Source organism: Balaenoptera ricei, chromosome 8 (genome assembly GCF_028023285.1).
Source record: "Balaenoptera ricei isolate mBalRic1 chromosome 8, mBalRic1.hap2, whole genome shotgun sequence".
NCBI classification, from domain to species: Eukaryota; Metazoa; Chordata; class Mammalia; order Artiodactyla; family Balaenopteridae; genus Balaenoptera; species Balaenoptera ricei.
The window spans coordinates 108,073,991-108,090,823 of record NC_082646.1 but is presented as its reverse complement, the minus strand read 5'-3'; the positions used below and the strand labels follow the sequence as shown (position 1 = coordinate 108,090,823).

General features: G+C 50.4%; 1 protein-coding gene across 4 annotated transcripts in view; it reads right to left on the bottom strand.

Annotated features, from left to right (window-relative positions):
* Nucleotides 1-579: 579 nt before the first annotated feature.
* The window catches only part of DPP3 (dipeptidyl peptidase 3), a 33,437-nt gene continuing 17,183 nt past the window's right edge, over nucleotides 580-16,833 (bottom strand). For all 4 annotated transcript variants that reach the window (XM_059932076.1, XM_059932080.1, XM_059932077.1 and 1 more), the window contains exons 10-18: nucleotides 15,013-15,207; nucleotides 14,682-14,794; nucleotides 14,225-14,317; nucleotides 12,692-12,754; nucleotides 12,468-12,592; nucleotides 12,211-12,331; nucleotides 10,257-10,436; nucleotides 3,353-3,515; nucleotides 580-1,128 (exon numbers count right to left, since the gene is read on the bottom strand). In XM_059932076.1, the coding sequence (XP_059788059.1) occupies nucleotides 956-1,128; nucleotides 3,353-3,515; nucleotides 10,257-10,436; nucleotides 12,211-12,331; nucleotides 12,468-12,592; nucleotides 12,692-12,754; nucleotides 14,225-14,317; nucleotides 14,682-14,794; nucleotides 15,013-15,207 (1,226 nt within the window). In that variant the 3' untranslated portion in view covers nucleotides 580-955. The remainder of the gene's footprint in view (nucleotides 1,129-3,352; nucleotides 3,516-10,256; nucleotides 10,437-12,210; nucleotides 12,332-12,467; nucleotides 12,593-12,691; nucleotides 12,755-14,224; nucleotides 14,318-14,681; nucleotides 14,795-15,012; nucleotides 15,208-16,833) is intronic.

The window sequence follows — 16,833 nt, the reverse complement described above, 5'->3', positions numbered from 1 at the left end:
ATGCTCTGGCTTCTGCCGGGTTTCTAGCTACTGAGATGCAATCCCTCATTCCAGCTTATATCATTTATCCTTGATCCTTCCAGTAGGAGCTTCTGGGCCCTGCAGCTCAGGGTCAGCGGCAGGGCCCTCTGGCTTTGAGCCCTGGAGAGGAGCCCTTCTAGTGTTTATGAACAGCAAAACTAACTCCTCCCCTCTTCATCCTCATGGTTAACCGGGTGGAAAAGAGGCCACTCCTTTTCTCCCTCCTTACTCTAGAGGTCCAGGCTCAGAGAAAAACCACAAAGGGTAAGACATTAAATCCTAGGATTGTGACTGAAGTTGAGGCTTTCCAGTTTTTAGGTTCCTGGAATATTTTAAAATAGAAGAAAAACCACGAAGGAGGACGGCAAAAATTGTGCTATGTTCATCTCTTGACTCTCTGTACATCCACATTTAGAGGTGATGTCAAAATCCCGTTGTGGATGGGAGCCTAAAAATGACCCTCCTTCTCCCTCCGCAGGCCTTGATCCCAGCACCCTGCTGGGAGCAAATGAGAAGTGAGGCAAAGGCAAGGAAGAACCACACAAATTGCAAAGATGGTGGTGGTTTCTAATATTTATTTTTCTGGTTATAAAAGTAATACATGAAGAGCACTGGGTTGGGAGAGGTTTTGAGTCCTGCAAGGTGACAGGTCACTTTCTCAGAACCTGCATTGCCTCATCTGGGAAGCCGGATACGGAGCCCTGCCTTGCCCACCCCACAGAGGGCAGTGCAGATCAAATGAGATAACACAGGGGAAGCACTTGGTAAGCTGGAAAGTGCTGTCAAATGGAAGGGCTTAGTGTCACCACCCTCGGCTGAGGTAGCACCAAGGTCCGAGCTCCTGCCCCTCCCCTGGCCCTTAAGACACACACAAAAAGGGGGCCACTTGCAGCCTTGGTTTAATGGAGTGGGGGAAAGGCCGCGCAAATCTGCCTCAAGCCTGGCCAGATGGGGTTTCACTGGGGCACTTCCAGAACCGGGCATCAGCTGTGGCCAGCTGGGTGAGGATCTCCTCCAACTCGGGCCCATCCTCTGGGAAGCGCTCAGAAAAGGATAGGATGAGGCCAGCAGCTGAGGCCTCATACTCAAGAAGCTGTACTTCTGAGCCTGGGGAGGAGATGGAGAAAAAATCAGCAGCAGGAAAAGGTCTTCATAGGGAAACAGAATCATAATCATAATCATAGGAGCAGCTAGTTCTTCCTGAGCTCTTACCATGTGCCAAAAACTGTGCTCAATATTTCTTTATCTAACTGAATCCTTAAAATAATCCTATGAGATAGGAAATATTAAAGGGGGAGTATTCAGTGAATTGCTGCATTCATTCATTCATTCATTCATTCACTTAATAAAGATTTACACCAGTGCCATGTTAGGTAAAACAGACACAGTCCTTGGCCTCCAGGAATTGCCTTATCTCTGTCTACTGTTGGACCCTGGGCAAGTTTCTCAACTTCTCTAAGCCTCAGTTTCCTCATCTGTAAAGTGTGGGCAAGCACAGTACCTGTTCTCTCAAGAAGCTGTGGTGATTAAATACAATAATGCATTGAGGGAATGCTCACCAGGCGCTAGCTACCACGAGCACCACGACCTCTGAACCTATTACTCATCTGTTAAATGGGGCTGTTCCCAGGGTACCCATCTAACTTATGGGGTGTTCCTGAATACTCGTGGGAAGCACTTCCCTCTAACATCCTTCCACTGCTCTACCCGCTCACAGCACCTTGTTGTGCTCTGTGGCATCATGGGATGGACGCAGCTAAGAGCACAGGCTCTGAGTTCAGATGGCCCAAGTTCAAATCCTGGTCCTGCCACCCACTAACTGTGTGACCTCAAGAAAATACATTCCCTTCTGTGTCTTAGTTTCCAGCTGAAAAATGGGGATAATAACTTCCTCATTGAGTTGTTGGGAGTTGATCCACGGAAAGTTTTCACCCAGACTCTGGCACATGGACGTCCTCAAAAGTTAGCTACCATCATCATCAGCATCCTCATCCTCGTCACCACCACTACCTTGGAAAATCCAACCTGTTCTTCAGGCCTTAAAGTTTTACCCCCCACTTCCTCCCCAGACCCTTCCCTGAGTCCCTCAAAAGTAGAGGTGATCTTCCCTTCTCTAAGTGTTCAGACCACTGTTTGTGTCTCTTGGGCACCCATGAACACTTCCCTTATAAGATCATTTCTCTCTCTGGCTTATTCCTAATGGGCTGTGAACTACTTGAGGTGAGTAGTCCGACCCCAATGCCTGCCCAGGGCTGGACAGTCAGAGCAATGACGATATTGTCCATGTAGTGAGCACTGACTATGTGCCCGGCATGATCCATTCCCTCACTCGTTTGACAGGCACTGAGAGGCTCCTGTGGGCCAGGCCCTGTGCCAGGTGTCAGGGATGTGCTGCTTCTGCTGCCACGGAGATGAGCAGACGAGCAGACAGGAAAATGGCAGAGTGACAGCCGTATGAGGAAGAGGAAGCTGGGTGATAGCTCAGGGGGTGTGCCTGGAGGGCGGGGAGCCGGGGAGAGGGTTGCCAAGGGATGGGGGCCGAACTCCTCTATTTTATTTTTTAAATGAGGTATATTTTCATTGTTATTAATTTTTTCTTTTGGCCACACCACGCATCTTGCGGGGATCTTAGTTCCCTGACCAGGGACTGAACCCGTGCCCTGGCAGTGAAAGCGCCGGGTCTTAACCACTGGGCCACCAGGGAATTCCCCAGAGTACAGTTTAGAATAAACCTTTCAAATGCTTTTTCCTCACCAGGAGGAGGTAATTATTTCATTTAACCCTCACAACTGCCCATGACTATGGTAGTGAGGAGCAAACGCTCTTAATACAAAAGGGCCTTTAATACAAGAGGTACAAGCGCAAGGCAGACAGGGCCAGGGATTCTGGAAACGGCATCATTGCTTGAGGAGGGAGAAGGACCACGGGGATGCTGATCTCCCCCCGGGCTCTGCCGAGTCCTGTTGTCCCCTGGGCTCAACTCAGCCTGCGGGGTGCCACCTCTCTGCCTGAGCTGACCTCACTCCTGGGCCCCCGACAGGCCTGATTCTCCGGTGTGATGCCTGGCCTCCTCACAGGCCCGGGGTCTGCCTGTTCTACTAGCCCCTGCTCTGCTGGCCTGCCTCAAAACTTCTGTTGCCGTCTGAGAAGCAGCATGACCCCGTGTGTGTGGGGGTGGTGGTGGATGCCAAGATGTGGGCCTGAGGTTTGGCATGGGGAGGAGGGCCACGCCAGGTAGCCTTTCCTGAACCCCGGGTTGGTTCCAGGCCTTCTCTGTGCTCCCAGAGGGCCCTGCACGGCCCCCATCAGTGGGGGCTCAGGAGCCCATTACCTTTGAGGCGAGTGTTGGGCTGAACGATGAGCTTCCGGGCTTCCTTACGGAGCAGCACCGTGTCCCTGAGGGAGAGGAAGCACTCGGGGGGCGCATCGGTGACCGCCGCATACCCCTCATACAGGGCCCGGCCTCCGGCCACATCCCCCGTGGACTTCAGCACCTGTGGGAAGACAGGAGTTAGTGCCTATCATGGGCGCCCTCCCGGCATCCACGGGGCTTTGCCAGGGGCTATAGCCAACGGTGCCCAGCCCTGGACTACATCTGCTCTCTCGCAGCTTTCCTGTGCTGAATACGCGAGGAATGCGGATCACATGTTAGCACAGAGTAAGTGCCCATACTAAAGTGAAGCTAATGGTTCTCCTCTGCTTGTCTCACTTGAGCTGTAGACAAGGAAGGTATTATCATCACCCTCTTTTTTTTTTTGAACATTTTTAGGGACTTCCCTGGTGGTCGAGTGGCTCAGACTCTGTGCTCCCAATGCAGGGGGCCCAGGTTTGATCCCTGGTCAGGGAGCTAGATCCCACATGCTGCAACTAAGAGTTCGCATGCCGCAACTAAAGGTCCCATGTGCCGCAACTAAGACCCGGTGCAGCCAAATAAATAAATAAATAAATATTGGGCTTCCCTGGTGGCGCGGTGGTTAAGAATCTGCCTGCCAATGCAAGGGACACAGGTTCGAGCCCTGGCCCGGGAAGATCCCACATGCCGCGGAGCAACTAATCCCGTGCGCCACAACTACTGAGGCTGCGCTCTAGAGCCCGCAAGCCACAACTACTGAGCCCACGTGCCACAACTACTGAAGCCTGCGCGCCTAGAGCCCATGCTCCGCAACAAGAGAAACCACGACAATGAGAAGCCCGCTCACCGCAACGAAGAGTAGCCCCCGCTCACCGCAACTAGAGAAAGCCCGTGCACAGCAACGAAGACCCAACGCAGCCAAAAAATAAATAAATAAATTTATTAAAAATATAAATAAATAAATAAATATTAAAAAATAATAATGAAATTAAAAAATAAAAACATTTTTATTTTCACCATGACAAATGTTCAAGCAATTATTCTTAGTGTTCAACAAATACTTTTCCTCGGCTGCATGGCATGTGGGATCTCAGTTCCCCAACCAGGTACTGACCCTGCAGTGGGAGCTCAGAGGCTTAACCACTGGACCGCCAAGGAAGTCCCCACCCTCTTTTTTTAGTAAAACATTTCACACACCCAAAATATATAGTATGTATGTTATAAAGAATAAGACACCTGTACAACCACCACCCAGCTTAAGAGTCAGTCCAATCGCCCCCTCTTTGACGCACCCTGTGGCCTCCCCCATCTGAGGAATCAGCACTCGACTTGGTGCTCATTAGTCCCTTGTTTTCCCTGAGTTTTACTCTCAACCATAAATTTTTGCCCACATCCTGTGATTTGCTTTTTCTGCTCGAGTTACATCTGAGATTCATCTGTGTTTGTGTGTGTAGTTTAGTTCACCCTTCTCACGGCTGTACATATTCCACTTACAAACACGCCACAGTTTCATCTCTTCCACTGTTGCTGTGTAACCTGTGCTTTTTGCCCTTTGAGGCTGCTGTGGACATCCTGTACGTCTCCTGATGCTCAGAGGCAGGCTTCCCCAGAGAATCAAGGTCTGGAGGTCAAGTGAATGCTCATCCTTAAAGGACGATGCCCACACTGTTTTCCAGAGTTGTTGCACCTGTTTACATTCCCAGAAGCAGGGGCTGGCAGTCCGTCCTGCTCGGCACACCAGGGTGGCGTAGACGGTTTTTCATTTTGCCAAGCTGGTGGGTGGAAATCTCATGTTGTTTAAGTTGCGCTTTCCTGATGACTAATGAGATGGAATAACATCCCACAAGTTTGTGGGCTACTTATTTTCCTCTTCTGTTCATGAGTTTTGCCTATTTTTCTGTTAGGTTGTATTTTCCTCCCTTTTTTTTTTTTTTTTTTAAAGTTCTTTATATGTTTAGATGCTAACCTTTTGTTAACACATATGTGGTAAATACCCTATCCTAGTTTAAGACTCATCTTCTCACCTTCTTTATGGTAAGTTTTGATGAATAAAAGTTATTATTATTGTTATTATTTTGGCTGCGCCGCATGGCTTGCGGGATCTTAGTTCTCCGACCAGGGATCAAACCCAGGCCCACAGCAGTGGAAGCGCAAAGTCGTAACCACTGGACCACCAGAGAAGTCCCTAAAAGTCATTTTTAATGTAGTTAAAGGGATCGATCTCTTCCTTGATGGCTTGTGCTTCTTATATGAGGAGAAATTCTCCTCCACCCTGAGGTCATAAAGATATTCTTTTCTCAGTTTAAAACTTTGCCATTCACGTGTAAGCCTTTAATCTCTCTGGGATTGAATTCTGTGTGCGGTATAACGTAGAAATCCAAAGTGTCTCTCCATAAGGATAATCTATTGTCCCAGGGCTGCTATTAAATGGTCCCTCCTTCCCCAGTGGTCTGCAACGCCACTTCTGTCATATACCAAACAATCAAGCTCTTGGTTCTGTTCCACTGGTCAATTTGTTTATTCCTGCCCCAGTGCCACACTGAATTTAGAAGTCTCAGATTAAAATGTGATATCTGGTGGAACAAGTCCCCAACCTGTTTTGCTTCTAGAGTGTTTTGGCTCTGATTCATGGTCCTTTATGCTTCCATCTAAATTTTACCATCAGCTTGTAGAGTTCCATGAAAAACCCTCTTGGGCCTTTATTCAACCTTGCTGAACTCTTCTTACTTTCAATAATTTATAGATTCTTTTGGCTTGCCTATGTAGACAGTCATATCATCTGCAAAACGATGTTTTTGTTTTTCTTTTTTTTTTTTAATTTTTTGGCAGCCCACATGGCATACGGGATCTTAGTTCCCCGACCAGGGATAGAACCCGTGTCCCCTGCAGTGGAAGCACAGAGTCCTAACCACTGGACCGCCAGGGAAGTCCCAAAACGATGAGTTTTGTTTCTTCCTTTCTAATGCCTAAACATTTTACTTGTTTTTCTTGTTTCCTTCTAAAAGCTAGGACCTTCAGTACACTGTTGATCAGAAGTGGAAATAGAAAGTATATTTGTCTTCTTCCTGATTAAAAGGAATGTTCTAGTGTTTCAACAAATGACATTTACTGTACTTTCTTTTTTTGAGACACTCTTATCGGTTAAAGAAATTCTTTTTGACTCTGAGTTTCTTAAACGTTTTTTATCATAAATACATATTGACTTTCAAGAGCTTTTTCTAAATCTATTGAGATGATCATGGTTTTTCTCCTTTAATATGGTGATTTTCATAAATATATTTTATAATGTTAAATAAACATTTCTGGGATTTCTTTCATTTCTGGGATTAAACCCAAACTGATATTTTCTGGATTTGATCTACTAAGATTTTGTTTTAGAATTTTGGCATTTACATTTTCCTTTCCTGAACTATCTTAGATTTTGGTATCAAGATTAAACTGGCAGGGCTTCCCTGGTGGCGCAGTGGTTGAGAGTCTGCCTGCCAATGCAGGGGACACGGGTTCGAGCCCTGGTCTGGGAAGATCCCACATGCCGCAGAGCAACTGGGCCTGTGAACCACAATTACAGAGCCTGCGCGTCTGGAGCCTGTGCTCCGCAACAAGAGAGGCCGCGATAGTGAGAGGCCCACGCACCGCGATGAAGAGTGGCCCCCGCTTGCCACAACTAGAGAAAGCCCTCATACAGAAACGAAGACCCAACACAGCCATAAATAAATAAAAATAAATAAATTTAAAAAAAAAGATTAAACTGGCATCTTACAATGAGGTAGAGAACATTCTCTCTTTTTCTATTGTATGGAAGAGTTTATATAAAATTGATACCATCTGTTACTTGAATATTTCGTAGGATTCATCTGTAAAACTCTGTGGGCTTAGCTTTTTTAAAAAAATTAATTAATTAATTAATTATTTTTGGTTGCGTTGGGTCTTCGTTGCTGTGCGTGGGCTTTCTCTAGTTGCGGCGAGCGGGGGCTACTCTTTGTTGTGGTGCTGCAGGCTTCTCATTGCAGTGGTTTCTCCTGTTGCAGAGCATGGGCTCTAGGCGCACGGGGTTCAGTAGTTGTGGCTTGCGGGCTCTAGAGCGCAGGCTCAGTAGTTGTGGCCCACGGGCTTAGTTGCTCCGCAGCATGTGGGATTTTCCCGGACCAGGGCTCGAACCTGTGTCCCCTGCATTGGCAGGTGGATACTTAACCACTGCGCCACCAGGGAAGTCCTGGCTTAGCATTTTTTGTATGAAGATTTTAGACCACCGATTTAATTTCTGTAATGGCTATAGGATTATTCAAGTTATCTATTCATGAGTCAATTTTAATGTTATTATTTTTTGAGGAATTTGTCCATTCATCCAAGTTAAAAATTTATTACCATAAATTCCTGCTATATTTACAGTTATGTCCCCCTTTAAATTTCTACTCTTATTTTGCCTTCACTTTTTTTTTGGCCATGCAGCATGCGGGATCTTAGTTCCCCGACCAGGGACTGAACCCAGCCGGGTCCCCTGAGATAGAAGCACAGAGTCCTAACCACTGGACCACCAGGGAATTCCCATTCTATGATGTTTCTAGACAGGGGTTCCGCTTGTCATTCTTGGTATTTCTAGAGCTTCCTGGATTTATGAACTGGGTCTTTAATCAGTTCTATAAAATTCTCAGCCATTATCTCTTCTAATATTCCCTCTCTTACCTTTTCTCTCTCCTTTCCTCTTAGAACTTCAGTTTATGTACATTAGACCTTTTCACACTATCCTCCATGTCTCTTAATCTCTCTTTTAAATTTCCTAGCTTTGTGTCTCTGTGCTACATGCTGTATAACTTCCCTTATCTTCAGCTGGATTTAAAACCTGTTTCAGCTGCCTATTTTTAGTTTCAGTGATTATAATGATTATTGCTAGGAGGTCTATGTGGCTCTCTTCCAAATATCTGACATTTTGTGGCTCTGATCCTTACTTATTTTGCCAATTTGCAGGTGGCAAAGTAGGATTCCTACTAGGGCACCCTCCAGGTAAGCCTCCCCCTCTTAGACCCAGGGTTAGAATGATTTTCCCTAGCTTTGGAGTAATTAAAACCGACTGGGAACTCCTGGGGGAAGGTTAGAGAGAATACCTCACCTTTCTCTCTTCTGCATGATACTTAACACCCAGAATGTGAACACACATTCATCAGGTCGACAGGTTAGACCCCAGGAGCTTAAACCAAAGAGTTGGCAACAGGGGTGCTGACGGGACCCAGGTGTTCACATCATGAACAAGAGAGTAAGGCAGGCAGGCAGTGAACCCAGCAAACTGGAGAGTCATGCCATGTCCAAATGTCCAAGTGTGCAAATGCAGTGGCTGCTGGTCAGTTCCAGCCCATCATTCACGTGGGAATTACGTCTATTGATGTCAGACCTTCCAAGAAGTCAGAAATACACATTTGTATCTCACCTCACCAACTTTTACCATACGGGTGGGCCAAAGCTATGACTGTGTTTGTGACCCATGGCTGAAGCCTTTCCCTATGGAAAAGCCTTCATCTTCCCTGGGGCTGGCTCCTTGCTGTGCTCTTGGCTTTTCCTGGGGGGCTAATAAAAGAAACAGCAACACCAAAAATGCTTCCCTACTGTAGTAGGGAACTACTGCTGCAGACACTGTCCATTCTGCTGAATGACTCCTCTCGTACAGAGACCCACCTGCTTCAATCTCTAGAATGGAATGCTCTGTGTTCACTCACTACTAAGTCACAATTCAGTACTGGCCGAAGATTTGGCAGATTTGACTCCTTTATCAAGTGACTTATTATTATTATTAATAGACCGTTTTGGAATAATTTTAGATTTACAGAAAAGTTGCAAAGATAGTACAGAGAGTTCCCGTGTGCCCCTGGCCCAGTTTTGCCTGTTGTCAACATCTTACAAAATTGGTACATTGGTATTAACTAAACTCTAGACGTTATTTAGATTTCACTAGTTTTCCCACTAATGTCCTTTTTCTATTCCGGAATCTAACCCAAGACACTGCACTGTGTTTTGCATCTAATGATTTTTAATTTCTAATTTTATTCTACTTTAATGGCCAAACACGTATCTTTTTAGGAAAAATGCCTTACATCCCTTCTGGAAATAGGTGGGAGTACAATCATAAAGAGGTATTTGCTGAATTGAAGGCTGGGCCTTCTTCAGGTTGAAAAAGCCAGCAGAACCCTGTTCTGATGGAAGGCACTGCCCAGTAAGGAGTGGGTCACCATCAGTGGTCCTCCAGCTTTGTTGAGTGTCAAAATCACCTGGCAGGCTAGTAAACATGCAGGTTCCGGGGCCCCGCACTCAGAATTTCTGAATCAGGAGGTCTGGGGTGGGGCCTTTGAGTCTGTATGTCCTGGGCGACGCTGCTGCTGGTCCCTGGACCACACTTTGTGTCACACTGGCTCGGATAACACGACATTCTATTGCTCAGTTCCACATATACGTTGTTTCATTTAATTCCTATCAGGTGAGGCAGGTGATGTACCTCATTTAACAGATGAGAAAAGTGGAGGCCAGCAAGGCAAAGTATGTTACCCCAATTACACAGCTGGTTAGTACTGGCACCAGAACCCCAAAAGGTCTCCTGACTCTAAACATCCCTACGTGGGAGGCATGTCAGGGCTGCAGTGACCACTGTCCCTCCCTCCTTCACTCACCAAGCTCCAGGCTTCCTCCTTCTGTCTCTCAACCCACCAAGCTCCTTCCAGTCCCAAGACCAGGCTTTACGCTTTGTTTCTTCTGCTATCAGATCTTCTAATAGCTGGTTCCTCCTTGGCACTCAAATTCCAGCTTAAATACCACCTCCTCCAAGAAGCCTTCCCTGTTACAGGGTGGGGAGACAGGGTGAGGCTGGAGGGGGCCTCCAAGGTGAGAGGCCCCTGTTTACCTGGAGTCTCCGCAGGAACCTCTCCAGGGCGGGCTTGCCCACGGTCCGGATCTTGTTGCGGTCAAGGTGGACCTGGGCATCTGGGCGCCCATCGGAGCCTGTGGTGGGAGTGACGGTAACAAGTCCCTCGCCAGCCTCCAGCAAGACCCTCAGGATCACAAACCGGGCCTGCATGTGGGCCTGCCGGGGCCAGAGAAAGGAATCATTTGCAACCCCGAGGCAAGAAGTATCAAGAGCTCATTCCAAGGCCTGATATATCACATGTGCGCACTAACTGTCAATTATTATTGTCGTTTTATTCTTCCCCAGCCTGTGGGTCCTTTTGTGCCTATTCCTCTCCCCTCAAATGCTTCCCTTCTCCTCTCACAAGGGAGGGCAGGCTGCCCTGGTAGACAGGAAGGCCATTTCCAGGCAGGACCCAGAGCCCCATGTTCCCCCTTGTCACCCACCATCCCCTCTGCTGCTCCACAGCCCACCCTCATGACAACAGTTACCCCCAGAGGGCCCCTCGCCACCAGGACCCCGAGCACTTTCTTCTCCACAATCCTGTTTGCATTCAACAGTGGGATCAAGAGGGCACCGTTATCCCCAGTTTACAGATGACAAAACAGAGGCCCAGAGAGGTGATGTGACTTGCTCAGGGTCACACAGCTCGTAGGAGAGAGCAAGGACTAACCCAAGTTTCCTGACTCTAAAATGTGTATTCTTTTTTTTTTTTTAAATAAATTAATTTATTTTAAATTTATTTTTGGCTGTGTTGGGTCTTCGTTGCTGCGCACGGGCTTTCTTTAGTTGCAGTGAGCGGGGGCTACACTTCATTGCGGTGCGCAGGCTTCTCATTGCGGTGGCTTCTCTTGTTGCGGAGCATGGGCTCTAGGCGTGTGGGCTTCAGGAGTTGTGGCACGTGGGCTCAGTAGTTGTGGCTCGCGGGCTCCAGAGCGCAGGCTTGGTAGTTGTGGCACACGGGCTTAGTTGCTCCACGGCATGTGGGATCTTTCTGGACCAGGGCTCGAACCTGTGTCTCCTGCATTGGCAGGCGGATTCTTAACCACTGCGCCACCAGGGAAGTCTCCGTGTGTTCTTTTGATGACACAATATTGCCTCCTCAAAACAGACTTACTTGACTTCTTTTTTTTTTTAATTTTTATTTATTTATGGCCGTGTTGGGTCTTCGTTTCTGTGCGAGGGCTTTCTCCAGTTGTGGCAAGCGGGGGCCACTCTTCATCGCGGTGCGCAGGCCTCTCACTATCGCGGCCTCTCTTCTTGCGGAGCACAGACTCCAGACGCGCAGGCTCAGTAATTGTGGCTCACGGGCCCAGTTGCTCCGCGGCATGTGGGATCTTCCCAGACCAGGGCTCGAATCTGTGTCCCCTGCATTGGCAGGCAGATTCTCAACCACTGCACCACCAGGGAAGCCCACTTGACTTCTTAAAAGATTTCAATTGCTTACCCTGTCTCTAAAGTACATCTCATCACCGAACAGTGTAGCCTAATGGCTCTGGAGGCAGGCTGCTTGGATTTGAATTCTGGTTCTGTTACTTACCAGCAAGTTACTTAATCGCTTTGTGCTTCAATTTCCTCATCTCTAAAATGAGGGTGATTATAGTACCTACCTCCTGGGTTGACACTGGGGACAAATGGGTTAATTCACATAAAGCGCTTAGAACTAAGTGGCACAGAGTAAGTCCTATGCAAGTCATCTGTTAGTGGTCATAGTAAAATCATCTCATCTGATTCACCCTCAAAGGTGGGCAAGGAGATTATTACTCCCATTTCACAGACAGGGACACCGAGACTCACAACAGTGACGTGACTTGCCCTCATATGCAGTGGACTCTGGGATCAACCTAGTTTATGCGCCTCGTAGGTACGGTTGTCCCTTCCCTACACCCAGAATCCTGATCTTGGTCCCCACCTCAGGCTCCTCCCTCCTGAGGGGTCCCCTGGCCCCCACCTGTCTCCAGCTGGAGGCCTCGGGGGTGTAGAACTCCAGAGCAAGCAGCCCGGCCCGAACCATGTTGAGCCAGTTCACGTAGACCACATCTTCTGCATCAGCCCCCTCAAAGCCAAAGATCCTGGGGGCGGGAGGGGAAGTGGCGGGGGGGAGGGGGGTCAGAGGCTACCCGGGCCCTGCCCGCCCCGCCAGCACCCCCTCCATCCACAGAGGAGGCCCACCCCCAGGGCCCAACCCCCCAGGCCTGCTGCTCGTACCCCAGCACTTGGGGGTTGAGGCAGAGGTAGAGGCCCACGCTCTCTGCCCGGCACTCTTCATAGCTGGAGGCGATAGTGCTGAACTTGCTGTCCCAGGTCTCCCCGCTCCGGTACCAGCTCTGAATCTGGGAGGGGAGGCCCAGGAAGCAAGCTTAGGGGTGCCTGCCACTCCCCTGGGCCGCCCCACTCCCAGCACCCCAAGGCTCCGCCGAGGCCACCCTCACCTGCTCCCCTGTCTCTGGGTTGATCACTGTCTCCTGGTCAAAGTTGAATGCTCCTTTCTCATCCTGCAGGAGAAGGGTCATGAACGTGGGCCAGGTGAGGGCAAGGTGCCCCTGCCCCGGGCCAGGCCTTCAGCCCTGGATCCAAGTGGCTCAGAAAGGTGACCGGGAGCAGTGAGTGGACGGCAGGAGCAGCAGGTCCACCGACACACTGCTGCCTCCAGACCTGTCCTGGGACACATCTCGGAGGCCCCGGAGGTAGAAGAACGTGAGGCACCTACCCCTGCACGGAGAGTGACACTGCAGGCCAGATGGGGAGGGACATGCCCAAAGTCACATGAAGACTTGGACTCAGTATCTCCAGAGCCCAGCTGGAGATGTCCCAGTGGGTGGACCAGAAGGCCTGGCCGCTCCTCACCTTCCTGGCCCCTCTGCTGGCAGAGGAGGTCACAGCATGTGACTCTGCCTCAGAAGCATCACCCTCACCGGCCTCTCCATGTGCCAAGTGTCTTTCGTGCACCACCCATTTCACCCTTGCAACCACCCTCTAAGGAACATTCTATTACTACCCCACTTCACAGAGGAGGAAACTAAGGCTCAGAGACTAAGAACCCCAAAGCGGAATCAGAGCACATAATGTCTGTGCACACTGTCTCTTAACAATAACACCCATTTTCAGAGGGCCTATCGAGTGCCAAGCAAATCCCAGGGCTTTGCCTTTATTCCTCACAAAAGCCATACAGTAGGAGTCAGGAACCCCATTTTACAGATGGGCCAACTGAGGCTCAGGGAGGGGAACTGTCTTGTGCAAGGCCACCGAGGGGCCACACGTGTCCCCGCTTCCCTGGGACTTCAAAGCCTGGACAAAGCCTAATGCCAAGCTGCTCCCCCATCAGCTGCTCTCTGGATCCTCCTGACTTGCAGGCCCAGCCCGTCCCCATTCGGGGAGGCAGCCCCACCCCACAAGGAGCAGGCCCAACCCTGCACTCTCTGACAGCCCTGCCCCACCCACCCCCAGTCATGTCATCCATGCAGCTCCGGGCTGGGGGTCCACAGTGGGCTCTTCCCGGCCTGCCAGAAAGGCTGCCTGTCTTCTCATATTCCCTGAGTGGGTGTTGAGGGGGCTCCAGCCACTCTGGCTGGCCAGGAGGAAGGGGCAGCTCCGGGGAGAAAGGGCCCCTACAATACCTGGAAAGGTACAGGCTCCGGGGAACAGCAGTGCAAAGACAGACAGTGCTGCAGCCTCAGGACTAGGGGCTCCAGACACTGCCCCCTCCCGGCCTCTCTAGCTCTGGGGCTGCCTGGGTCACACCCTCAGGGCAGGCTTCCCTGGCCTGAGCCAAGCAATTCTTCCTGTGGGGGGACCTTAGCTGGACGGTCCTGCAGGTCCCACTCAATCCTGGGACATCTTGGGGGAGGCTGAGACACTGAGGGCCAAGACTGGAGCCCCTGAGGGGCTGACTGTGGAGGAGGGGAGCCGTAGGCCTGGCTCTGCGGAGGCTCCTGCGGGCACCAGGGCCAGCCCCGTGTTCTTACCTGCACAAAGAGCTTGCCGCTGCCGTGGCCCAGCAGCTCGTGCAGCCCCACCTGCACGTCAAAGGAGGGTCCCTTCCAGCGGATGTACAGGTCCTGCCGAGACAAGCGGAGACCCACGCTGCCCACTGTCCCACCACGGCCACACGGCCTGCCCACACTCCCCGTGCCAGGCCGAGGGCCCATCGTGATGCACACATTTGCTAAAGGCCTACTACGCTGGGCGCCACAAAGCCCATCCCATCCTTGCAGCAACCCGCGAAGAAGGGGCTGCCTCCACTGTTTGCCAGCTGGGGAAACAGGCTCCAAAGACACAAGGTCAAAGGTCACAAGCAGGGAAGCAGCAGAGCCAGGCCCGAAGCCGTGTTCTTTCCTCTCCTCTGCACTGGCCTGTCCGCCTTCCTGCATCAGCCGAGGTCAGGCCAGGCCCAGCGCCGGCCCTCGGGCTGCCGGTGCCCACCTTGTCCTCCTCCTCCAGGAAGGTGAGCTTCTCCCGCTGCGTGGCGTAGGCCACGGCCAGCACGTTCCCCAGCGACACGTTCTTAAAGCCTTCCGTCTGCCTTAGGTCGTCATCTGGAGAAGGTGGGGGCGGGGACCAGGGAGAAGGGGCAAAGGTCAAGGGTCACAGACGAGGAGTCTGGACAAGAGGGGCAGGCCGGGGTGGTGAGCGGAGCAGGGTGATTTGTGGCCAGGGTGAGTGTGTGGAGGCGGAGGGTGCGACTCTCAGTGGGGTCTCCTGGGGGTTTGGGCCATCCTGTTGTGTTCGAGGGGCAGGGCCCGCGGAAGCTCACAGTTGGGGATGTTGATGCCGGCAGGGATGCCGGAGCCGGCGAAGGTGAGAACATCCAGGGAGGTGAAGTCGGGGGTGAGGAACTTGTCCTTCTCGAAGGCTGGGGGCCAGGGAAGCTCCTTCAACAGCTGCTCCGCACTTGCCACCAGCCACTCAAACTTGGCACTCATGGCCTTGTTCACCATGGCCACGAAGCCTGTGGGGGGAGAGAGTGGGCTGTGGGTTGGCAGGGTTTGGAAGGGATCCCACACCCTCCTCAACCCCTCTAACCCTCCAGCCGTCACGCAGGTATTGAACGCCTGCTGTGCACAGTGACCCTGTGCTGGCCACTCGGGGGAACAGTGACCCAGGCCCGGGCCCTGCCTCCACGAGGTCACTGTTTTGGGATGGGTGGGATACAGAGAGAAGGCTTTGCTGGGTAACGCCTGAAGTGGATCTTAAAGGAGATTGTGGGGAGTACACAGGGGATGATGGGGAAAGGATCAGATGCCCAGTGGAAGGGATGGCGTGAACAAAAAAAGATGCTCTCGTTTTTGGGGGAACTGTGAGCTGTCCTGCGTGGCTAGCGCACCTGGCTTATGCGGTGGTGAGTGAGGCTGCTGCACAGGCGGCTGGGGCTGATCCGTTCAGATTCGGTGCAGTAGAGTTCCTGGCTCAAAGCAGTGTTTCCAAAATTGTACTCCATAGAACACATTTTCTATGAGAGCCTTCATAAAGAAAGAGCTCCCTGGTCAGATAAGTTTGGGCAACACTATACACTCTACCTCCATCTTCTTAAAGGTTCCCAATGCACATCTGCACGTTAAAGGTACTGAAGAGTCCTGCAAGCAGAGACTCCCTGCTGCTCAGCAACAAATCCTTCTTGATGTAATTCCTGCTAACCCTGCAGGGACTATGCCCTGGGAAGGCCTGACCTAGACTGAGGAAGGGGTCAACCTTAACCTGGCCAAGGGATGGGCTTGGCAATGCCTCCCCATCTGGATTCTTTCTGTCTGATGAAATCATCACACCAGGGCAGGAAGAGAGGATGACTAAAATAGCAAAGAAGGAAAAGCAACCTAAATAAATGTCCAATGATTGGGGATTATTAAATAAATCAGGGGGCAGCTATGTGATGGCATGCCATGCAGCTGTTAGATATGTAGTACAATATCAAATGTTGTGGGAAATTATTTATGATATATTGTGAATACTATACACCTATTAAAAAGAATGTTGTAGGTCTATATGTACCGATAGGAAAAATATCCACTATACATGATTAAGTGAAAAAAGCAAGTGGCAGAACAATACATAGAATATAATCTCAGTTACCTGGATGAGTTAAAAGGAATGCATGGGGACTTCCCTGGTGGCGCAGTGGTTAAGAATCCGCCTGCCAATGCAGGGGACATGGGTTCGAGCCCTGGTCCGGGAAGATCCCACATGCCTCGAAGCAACTAAGCCCGCGCGTCACAACTACTGAGACCACATGCCACAATTACCGAAGCCCGCGCACCTAGAGCCCGTGCTCCGCAACAAGAGAAGCCACCGCAATGAAAAGCCTGCGTGCCACAACAAAGACCCAACGCAGCCAAAAATAAATAAATTCATAAAAAAAAAAAAAAAAGAATGTGTGTGTGTGTGTGTGTGTGTGTGTGTGTGTGTGTGTGTGAATGCTTTGACAAAGGCCTGGAAGGACCGGTACTCGACTGCGAACTGTGGTGATCTCAGGAGGGGTGTGACATAGGAGAGGGTAGTAAAGGAGGGATTTCACATTTTATCCTACATACGTCTGTACTGTTCCAATTACTTGCAACAAACGCAGATTTTAAATCACACA